Genomic DNA, 10345 nt, shown 5'->3' on the forward strand with positions numbered 1-10345 from the left:
TAGTTTTTTCTTGAAATAATGTCCAAATATATGATGGCTTGAGCCAATGTAGCAAGACTATTTTATATTTGAAGCCTATTGTTATTGATTTATATGTGATCAGAAATGGACTTATAGTTTTGGTCCCATTGTGTCTGCGATCCTCTTGCATTGCTCACTGGTTGTGTTTCACAGAGATACATCTACATATATGAGCATATAAAAGCCAAATTACAAGACATCTACATATATGAGCATGTAAAAGCCAAATTACAAGAGATCTATGAACATAACAGGTCTAATAGCCATATTAACTTTATTGGCCTACTCAAATTCTGAGGTTTCGAAAGATTAGGTTTTTTTTTTCTTTCTTATTTTAAATTTGGTGAATAATTAAGATGGATTTTGAGTTTGGTAATTAGGGTGATCACTTGTCCAGTATTAACAAAGCTTGGATCGAAAGTAACATAAAGTGACAGTATAATTTCTGGAACTTGATTTTCACTTTTTAGCTTGATCTTCAAGACAACAATATTAGATATTCAAAAATGGACAATTACTCCTATTACCCAAATAGTTGCTACCTATGCCCAATAACACAATACATGAGGGGAAATATCGCATATTCAGATTACACTGCTCTGGTTGGGTATTCCAGAGGTATACATGATATACATATATGAAGAATATACAATCACAAGATCAAGAAATAAGGAAAACCCCATTACAGAATATCATACCAAAATGGTACAGCGGAAATGACCAGGCCACACCAACTTGGATGAGACCAATATCATTTGCACGCCAATGAGAGAAAATCAACTAGATCGAATCATGCTGTTTTCTCTCTTCTTGTATAGATTGGAAAATACGAGCAGCTGATGCAGTTGCAGTTCTTGGATTGTGCGGCACAACTCTAATCGCTCGTGTTGGCTGGCCTGAATCATGAGGTTGGGCAACTCCTTCTGGAATTACCGGAGCCATGGGAAAGAGTTGAAGAGCATCACTTCCTTCAGCATTTTGATCCGTCCCCAATCGTGCTCTGTCACCTGGACTATTTGCGGTACTTCCTTGTAGCTCACTGTCGTTAGATGCCTGAAACATCATGGCATGAGGAATAGCTCCACTTTTCTGGGATGGCATATTGCATGAGCTTTGATGCTGCACATTAGAGTTTGTTCCCTCTCCTGATAACTGATCGATTTGACCATGTGAACCAGGTCCAGCAAACCAATGCATTTGTTCGACGCCTGATCTTGGCATGGCTGGATTCATAACGGACATGCCATATGGAGGAAAGTAAGTATGGCCTAATGGAGGAGGGACAGGAAGAACCCCCGTCCCTTGATGATGATGAGAAGCTGGAACCCCATAGTTTGGCTTAACAAAGTTACCCGTCATGGGAGTTGAGTTGAGAGGTCCACATCCTCCACAAACCGGTCCCACAAATCCAGGTCCATGATACGGCTTGTATACAAGTCCTTCAGAGGGAGACATTACAGGAATTAACAACTGGTGTCCAGGTGATTGATGGAAACACCAAGGACTGGCTTTATTGTCAGTAGCGACAGGTGTTGGCTGTGGGTTCCCTACATATGGCCCATAATTTGAAGTCTGACTACCATTTTTCACAGAAGAAAGAGATGTTTTCCCAACTGCATTTTCTGCGGAACATTCAATTTTGTTGTTTGGCTTCTCAGGTTCATGTTTGCGCTTTACAACACGTAGTAGTGGCTTTACAACATACTCTGATGAAAGTTTCTTTGCAGGAGAACCCCTTAAAGAAGATGTGCCTAGGAAAGCAGTATCTTCAAGCAAAAGATTAGGAGACCCAGCAATCAGTCGTTGGACCTGTTGAAAAGAACTAGAAAGTTAAAAATCTACCCTCCTGTAGTCCTTTTGGGGTTCAAATAGCATCATTTATTCTGTGTTAATATATACATATTTTTTTTTTTGGGACTATATACACATATATGTTTATTCTCATAATTGCATTCCAAGAGGAGCAGAATTACAGGGTCAGAGACTATGTTATAGTCTAACCTTAATGAGCCTATGCAACTCAAATACTTGCACTGCAAACAATCTTTGCTGACTGTAGAAAGTAACAGGAGTTGGATCAAAAACATAATTGTACAACATATACCAAATCATATGAAGCCGGGCAAAACACAAAACCAAAACCAATACAAGAAAAAAAAAAGAACTGGACAGAAATGAAGATCAGGCACTTGATAGAATCATTTATTCCAAAACAATCCTCACTGTGTAATATATTCAATATAAAACTCTCATTATTTAAGAGATAACAGCCAAAGGACCAGGTGCTTTAATCACAAAATATCTGCATAACCCATGAAAAGCACCATAGCCTGTTAACTCCACATGACCACACCCCCAAGCTAATCCTTAGACTCGATATTGATCAGGAGTGCAGGCAAATATGACATTTACCAAACATGGGAAGCAAACATCTTAAGGATGGATTCAGAAAATTGCACATCAGAAAATAGTTATAAACAATGAGGCACTTCAGATCAATAAAATAATAATAATAATGAATACAATAAAAAGGAATGCTAAATGCTAAAAACACTATCTTCAGAGCAATAAAAACAAAAGCTAAATGCTAAAACAGATTCCAAAACATAGCAACTATCTGCAATATAAATCAAGAAGATGTCTGCAAATCTCCTTTATTTCACATAATTAGAGCTCCAAATATGTAATATTCAATTAGAACCATATAAGAACTATACATTCAGTTGTATGGATGTCATGAATGATCCTCGTTACAACAAAGTCGGACAGCAAGCGCATAATAGAGCTTTCTAATTCACATGTAAATACTTACAGCTCTTTTCTTATAGTACAGGAAAAGAACAAAACAAAACCTTCAATAATGAGAAAAGAACATGTAATGATGAGAAGAAGCCATATATAGGGGAAATCTCATATTCTATAAAGCACATAAAAAGAGTACGCAACCCCAACCCAACCAAATTTTCCAACACATGACATCAAAGCACTACATAAGAGATGTAATCCTCCTCACCACCATGTCCACCACCAATTCCACAATGTCAAATATACTCCAAGATCCACAAAATGTAGTCCCAAGGATAATCCTTCATCACTTGTTCCCTCCTTGCTCCCAGCCCTCAAGTGCCATGAAGGGAAAATTTCCCCAGTGGCCAAAAAACCAAAGCATTACGAAACCGAGACAGGAATACACCCGAAAGGCAGACACAAAAGGGCAATGAATATTGAGATGATCCGCTGTCTCGGAGGTCGCGTTGCACAATATAACTCTATTAAGATGTATGTTTCCCTGCTGTAAGATGATCCATATCCACTGTTAAAATGTTATCGAGGGCCTTTTAACAAATAGAAATTCCACTTTAGAAGGGATCCAGGGACTCTGCACTATGAAATATCACCTCCCTCAAAGTCGCATTTAAAACAAAATTCAGTCTATACACCTAGTTGTTATATTCGATGGTGTAAATAACAGTCTAAAACACTTATGAAACAAAAAATCCAAAGCATTAAGTGCAGAAATATTAAATAAAACAGAGGTATTATGAGACCAAAATGCTTCACAAGGACAGCTAAACACGTACTATATTTGGAAAAAGGTAAACTTCAAATTAAGCACAAAGTAACAACTGAATTGGAGCAGCTATTGGAGAAAATAGAGACTTACTTGACAATTGCTTTTCTTGCCTTCCAGAAATGTTTCTGACCTATTATTCCTACAACGTCATCGGGAGAGATATCCAAGCCAGATATAGAATCCACCATGGAAGTCTCTGAGACATCATCACTTTTGTCTACATGTCCCATTTGAGGTGAAATACACGTTCTATCTCCATGGTATTCACTGTCATCATCAAGCTCATTGGGACCACCAGGATCCTCCCCAGAATAAGACAGACTTCTTTCCTGGAAAACAGCTCCCTTCTCTACATCTCTTGTACACTCAACAAGACCATCACCTTGACCAGTGATGTTTGGCTGTGATCCAGATCTAGACTCTTGTTGCAAGCAAGCATCACTCCCAGATAACCTGCTGAATCTAGGAACAGGATAGTCTGCATACTCTTGATTTGGAGATGCACTTACTTCTTCCGCAGGCCCATCAATCTTTTGTCTAGTTGATATTTTTGTGGCAGATTTTGCTGAATGGTCCCTAGCCGGGCCACTTACTTTTATTAGATCCTCTTCTCTTTCACTTCTCAATTCTCGTCTCAAATTGAGAGTAGTTGGGGAGCTTAATTGTTTTGGATCCTTCTTGCCCACATTTTTGAGTTTCACTGTATGGCCAGAATGTGTATGGCCAGAATGAGATGGGCCAATTGGAGCAAGTTTTTCCTTATCAATACCAATTTGAGTTTTACTATGACAAAGACCCATCCTTGATTGAACAAATACAGGCACCCTAAAATCATCCTCCTCTCCGACCTTCTTTCTTTGGTCGGGTTGTGTCAAGGGCGTGTTCTCATTTGCTCCATCAGATTGACGAGCATGAAACATCTCAGCCTGATGAGTAGGTGTAGATGGATGAACATGAAGCGGAACAGGCAAATTTCCTTCAGAACGACTCCCCTGAAAACATAAATTGCTCCAGAAAAATCAGATATGCAATAACCAATTTTCCCTATAGAAGCTTCCAATACTATTTCTGAATACACTATTGATTTTCCCCTCTTAAAGTGCAGATATGCCAATATTGGTAATATTGGCATTTTCTTTTCTGGACTGAACTATATTGGCAAAAAACACAACACATGTACATAGTAGCATGCAAAACTACTGGATATAGCATAAAACAAAATTTGTAGTTAGCTACTACAAAAATAGAAAACAAACCTAGTGAAATCCATAACCTAACTAAAGTTCAAAAGGATAACACTTCAAAACTAATCCTCAGTAAACCTTAAACGAGAAAGTTAAGCACAAATTATGAATTTACCTGGCTCGAGAAAGCTGTGGGAACCACACTGCTGGTGCTATTTGGATTAAGAGGCATCACCGCAGGGTTGAACCTCTGAGATGGGATACTGAGCTGTTCATAGAGCGCCATCTTATTCCTTGGAGGTGCTCTTGGCCCTCCTTTATCTGCATCATTCACATGGAGTCTTGGGAACATAGGTCCCATAACCTTTTCTTCGTTCCCTCTCTTCATTTTCAACACCAACACCAAGTCCAAAAATCTATTCTTACTTTAAATTCCCAAAAGCCACCCTCAAAAACTCAAACTTGTTCAAACCCATGCACCAAAAACAGCTCTTTTGTTGAAATTGTGCTCGCTAAAACGAGAATACCAAAAGGGATCTAACAAAATCCCAGCTAGCTAAAAAGCCTTCTCCTTTCTGATAATAGATCAAATTCCAGAAAACCCAGAAGCAGACCAGGCTTCTAAAACCTGAACCGACATAAACAGACTCAGTTTATCACACCCAAAAAAACCAAGCTCCAAATTAGGCAAGACCCAGATGTCAAACACCAAAAGTAAACAGATTCCCTTCGAAAAAATGAGAGATTTATTCACAACCCAGCTGGGGAAAAAAGGGTACTTGAGAACTGAAACTGATGGAGGAACGAACTAAAAGCGTGAATTGTGGAAAAGAAGGGATAGGAATAAAAGAAGAGCCAAGAAAGAGATTGGGAGTTGAGGGCTGAGAAAGGCTAAGGCTTATTTTAGGGATTCCGCAAAGGGATCGTCTTCTTAGAAAAAGGGAAAGTGAAAAGTGCGGGGGTTGGTTGGGCCCTTGTTTGGATAGACCCAGAAGAAGACTAGAACCTCCTCTTTAAGAATAGAAAAAGACCCTCTGTTGCCATTGCCAACTTGGTATTATCTTTTTTCCCAAGACTACTCCTTCCGGTATAATATATTTTTGTCCTTAGTCCTAACCATGATTTACTCTTTTTTCAACTACTTTATCTGAACATAATTCAACTCAACAGGACGGATGAGGCCATTTTAGTTGAGATCATAGGAAAATTGAATATACACCGTAAAAACCCAACTACCTATGGTATTTTATTCTCAATTCTGATAAGGGTCTCATATTCATATTCTTTATCTCGGTCGCGTATTAGTTACATTCGAGTAAGTGATGTATGTGCATGATTATAAGTCTTTTTATTTATGCGGACGTATGATTATAAGTAATCGATAAAATGAATCTCATAATTCATTAATGTCTAACGAGACACGTGCACAGTGCATATACGACTGACGGTATCATTTATCTTACTCTTATATACTCTTTCACTCTTTTGTTTTTCTATTTTGTGATCATCTCTATTTTGCCCTCAAGATTGGCCATTCGGGTCAGTTTTGCACTTTTTGATCCTACGTGTAGCTGGAACATAAGGACACGTGTTAGTAACTTTTTGGGAGAGTGGGATCTAAATGGTGAACAGCTTGACAAGCAACACAGAAAGTTTGATTCGGGAAAATCTGCAGTCGTCACACACAACCAAAACTATTTTTATCTGATTCCATAAGCATTAAACCCAATACTTTTGCCTTTTATAAACATTAAACCCCACATGATTTTCTCAGATAACATGGGCAAGATCACAAAATGGTAGCATAGAATATAGAAAATATATCACTTTAGACTAGTTTTGGGTTAGGGGGAATGTGGCCCACTTCCACTGCAAGTATAGAAGTATTCATTTTTCTTGGTCAAACCAAAAAAAGTTTCAATTTTTCTAAATTGGTTTGTTGAAAATTAAATCGGGTCGGGTTACCCCCACGGGCTGTCGGTTCTCTCAAACTAAAAATAAAAATATAATAAAAGAAATGGACATAATATTTGGTGAAGTGGAGAGAGAACCAGGGATAGTTGGTTTCAGAGGCAAAATTAGATTGGCGTGGATGGTCCGATCACATGGCCTCTTTACCTCCTCCATATCAGACACACCTTCCTCTATCGCCTGACCCAGGTGGGTCCTTTCAATCCGATCCAATTCACGAAAGTTTTCATTTTTATTACAAGTTTCTTGTGCCTTCGATTTTATGTTTCCTTCGGGTTTGCTCATTTGCTTGCTGGGAAAAATGTGAGAAAGAAAAAAGTATGTGCAAAATGTTGAATCTTTGATGATCGATTTCCATATATGCGTGACCCCAAATGATTTTGAAGTGGGTTTATGAATTTGAACATTTTTTTTTTCTTTAATTTTCTGGAGCTAGCATTAACCTGTAAATTTGAGCTATTTTGTTTGAATTGCAGGTGAGAAACCCCTAAATTATGAACCCCAGTTGCCGCTGGTTCCTATTCATGTAGTCACTCATGCATCTCAGCTTCCTGCCGAGTTCCTGGAGCCATCAGCTGAAAGGCAATTGGTAATTGGCTTTGATTGTGAGGGAGTTGACTTGTGCCGTCATGGAACACTCTGTATCATGCAGGTATGTAGAGTTATACTTACTCTGTACTCTTATGAATATTTGTTCCACTTCAAATTTAGTTTTTTTTTTTGTTTTTTTTTTGTTAAGACTTCAAATTTAGTACCAATCAACCTCATTTAGTAGATGTGTGCCTAATCCAAACAAGGACATATGGGTTGCTACTAAACTACCACAAACAAAAGAATTAATAAAAAAGAAAAGCAGTTATTTGCATCCCAAATTGGTTGTTTATTGGTTTCTGATTGAATTTCAGCTCTTTGCTTGTATTCCCATGCAGCTAAAGAAAATAACGAGAGCTATCTTTAGGTCTTCTTTATTGTGAATTTTCTGCTACTCATATCCCTGGTTCTGGTTCTTGTTTTCTAATAAAATGATGTGTTTTCTTTCTGTCAGCTTGCATTTCCAGATGCTGTATATCTGGTTGATGCCATTCAGGGAGGGGCTGTGCTTATCCAAGCCTGTAAGCCTGCACTTGAGTCTAGCTACATCACCAAAGTTATTCACGACTGCAAACGAGATAGCGAGGTCTCTGATTGGTTTTATTTGCATCCCATCATGTACCTTCTTGTAATATGACATTTTATTCCCATGATTGAATTTTGTCCTATTTTATAGGCCTTGTATTTTCAGTTTGGCATCAAGTTAAACAATGTTGTAGATACTCAGGTGAGCATCCTTTATCACTGGCTTTAACTTTTCAATGGATTGTTTTTTTAAGAGAAACGTATTATGGTAGTTAGAGAAGTAATATAATTGAGATGGAGAAAATACTCTTATAAGTGATTTGAAATTTCCCTTTTGGTATTCAGATTGCCTATTCGTTGATAGAGGAACAAGAAGGGAGGAAAAGATTGCTGGATGATTATATATCATTTGTGGGCCTCCTTGCTGATCCACGCTACTGTGGTATTATATATTTCGTGGTATCCATTTGAAGTTTCTGTTTCTGATCATATTTGATTATGCTTTTGGATTACATTGATTTTATGAAATTAAATGATGCCTTCATTTTTCTAAGAGTTTCGAATTAATCTTAACGGGGAATTTATTTGAAAGATCATTCTTGAAGTACCGCCTCCAAGTATTTTATGTTAGCTTATTCCATACCAGAAGTTTTCTGAATGACAAAAGAAAAATAGACATGAGGGCATGGTGCATTGGATTATTAAGTTTTGATCTTCCCATATGGCTTCAGTTTTCACTGTAAGAGTTTGAATGCAGGAATATCTTATCTTGAGAAGGAAGAAGTTCGATTCCTCCTTAGGCAGGTTAGTGTCAACATCCTAAGAATTGTTCTGGATTTTTTCCATTTTCTTATTCTCTATGTTTAGATTTTCCATATAACTTAGTTTGTTACTAGTCTTCTTATTGTTATCTGATACTATACTAGATTTCTAATAAAATATATTGAAGGTTTAAGTCGGTGTGGTGACTGGAATATGATAATGAGATTACAGTCTGACGAACAATAGGCTTAGAATCACTCTACAGTGGTTTTAAACTTGAGGTTATCAACAGAGCATTAACCTTATAACTTAAATTTGTCTATTTTGTTGATTCATATTTGCTTTACACCTAGCAAAGGGCTTTAGATAAATTTGCTTCTAGACCTGTAGTTTTACCAGTGCAGCCACAGTATTGTTTTGGACTAGGATCTTCTGTCAAATGACATTTATTTTATATGTACTGTACAGGACCCCAACTTTTGGACATACAGACCTTTATCTGAACAGATGGTCCGTGCAGCTGCAGATGATGTCCGCTTTCTTCTTTATATCTATTACAAGATGATGGAGAAATTGAATCAACAATCATTATGGTATCTTGCAGTTCGAGGTGCTCTCTATTGCAGATGTTTTTGCATCAACGACAACAATTTTGCTGACTGGCCACCTCTCCCCCCTATTCCAGGTATTGAATCCTCCTTCACAACTATACTAAGACTTCAAAATGAGATGAAATGTTTTGCATTCATATAAATACGGTCTCATATGAATACAAGCTTAAAGTTATTACGTCTGAGGCTGATGTTCGGCTCCAATTAATTCTGCCACTAAGCATTATGTGCATGTCATCCATTAATGTCCTCATTGCTAATTTTTGATAGAATTGTGTGCTTGTCATCCATTAGTAGAATCTCTAGCCTCCTAAACTTACTACGGATACCGTTTTATGTATGACATTAGACCATAGTGTTTCCCTAATGTACTTGACAGCACACGGTCTTTGTTGGAATGTGCAGCAAAGCACTTTAGAGTGTACATTTAATTGAATACTAATTGCGTTTCAAAAAATCTTGAATACTAATTCAGATGTTATTTCTCCTAGCAGATAACCTAATAGTGGATGGCAATGCTCCGGAGGAAGAAATCCTTTCAGTGCTTGATGTTCCTCCAGGAAAGATGGGACGTGTTATCGGGAGAAGAGGAGCTTCCATTTTGTCAATAAAGGAATCTTGCAAGTACCATTCTATCTCTAACTCTGCATGTTTCGGTAACTTGTGCTCCATTTTTCTCTCCATCGCTCCCCACTTATTATTACTTCAATGGTACAATTTTACAGTGCGGAAATTCTCATTGGAGGTGATAAGGGCCCACCCGATAAGGTCGGTCCATTGCATTTATATACCAGTTTCAAAGTAGGCGTAAAATTAATCCAAGTTGTTTTTTAAATTATTTGAGTTCATATTCAAATTCAGACCTTTGCTTATATGATTTCATCATCAAAGCAAAAAACGACTGGAATTTGGAAAACTTTTAAATTCTTTTGTAATTTTTATTTGGTTTTGATGTAGGTGTTCATCATAGGACCAGTGAAGCAAGTGAGGAAAGCAGAAGCCATGTTGAGGGGGAAGATGATGGACGTGTACTACTAGAAGCATATCATGTTGTCGTCTTCACCCCTTTCTTTATAAATAAATAAATAAAAGAATTCTAAGAAATT

The 10345-nt window shown here is 37.5% G+C and overlaps 2 protein-coding genes across 2 annotated transcripts; one reads left to right on the plus strand and one right to left on the minus strand.

Moving 5' to 3' along the window:
- Positions 1-513: 513 nt before the first annotated feature.
- On the minus strand, positions 514-5795 carry ELF3 (hydroxyproline-rich glycoprotein family protein). Its single transcript, XM_021944835.2, has 4 exons — positions 4955-5795; positions 3686-4587; positions 2023-2074; positions 514-1830 (listed from the first exon to the last, which is right to left on the minus strand). Exons 1-4 carry the CDS (start codon positions 5165-5167, stop codon positions 802-804), a joined length of 2196 nt encoding a protein of 731 aa, XP_021800527.1. The 5' UTR covers positions 5168-5795; the 3' UTR covers positions 514-801.
- Positions 5796-6788: 993 nt separating this feature from the next.
- Positions 6789-10343, plus strand: LOC110744824 (3'-5' exonuclease domain-containing protein / K homology domain-containing protein / KH domain-containing protein). The gene is made up of 10 exons (XM_021944844.2): positions 6789-6939; positions 7227-7402; positions 7796-7927; positions 8018-8068; positions 8212-8308; positions 8624-8670; positions 9097-9313; positions 9734-9863; positions 9965-10007; positions 10197-10343. The coding sequence occupies exons 1-10, from the start codon at positions 6885-6887 to the stop codon at positions 10275-10277; spliced, it is 1029 nt and encodes a 342-aa protein (XP_021800536.2). The 5' UTR covers positions 6789-6884; the 3' UTR covers positions 10278-10343.
- The last annotated feature ends 2 nt before the right edge of the window (positions 10344-10345 follow it).

Source organism: Prunus avium, chromosome 1, assembly GCF_965620075.1.
Source record: "Prunus avium chromosome 1, drPruAviu1.hap1.1, whole genome shotgun sequence".
NCBI lineage: Eukaryota > Viridiplantae > Streptophyta > Magnoliopsida > Rosales > Rosaceae > Prunus > Prunus avium.

Bases quoted from the DNA above. Each gene is read 5' to 3' on its own strand.
- ELF3 (XM_021944835.2), bottom strand. From the start codon at position 5,167: ATGAAGAGAGGGAACGAAGAAAAGGTTATGGGACCTATGTTCCCAAGA. The intron at 4,588-4,954 runs GTAAATTCATAA...TTATGTTTTCAG, and splicing joins CCACAGCTTTCTCGAGCCAG to GGGAGTCGTTCTGAAGGAAA. The intron at 2,075-3,685 runs GTAAGTCTCTAT...TACTTTCTACAG, and splicing joins GCAAGAAAAGCAATTGTCAA to TCAGCAAAGATTGTTTGCAG.
- LOC110744824 (XM_021944844.2), top strand. From the start codon at position 6,885: ATGGCCTCTTTACCTCCTCCATATCAGACACACCTTCCTCTATCGCCT. The intron at 8,671-9,096 runs GTTAGTGTCAAC...TGTACTGTACAG, and splicing joins TTCGATTCCTCCTTAGGCAG to GACCCCAACTTTTGGACATA. The intron at 9,314-9,733 runs GTATTGAATCCT...TTCTCCTAGCAG, and splicing joins ACCTCTCCCCCCTATTCCAG to ATAACCTAATAGTGGATGGC.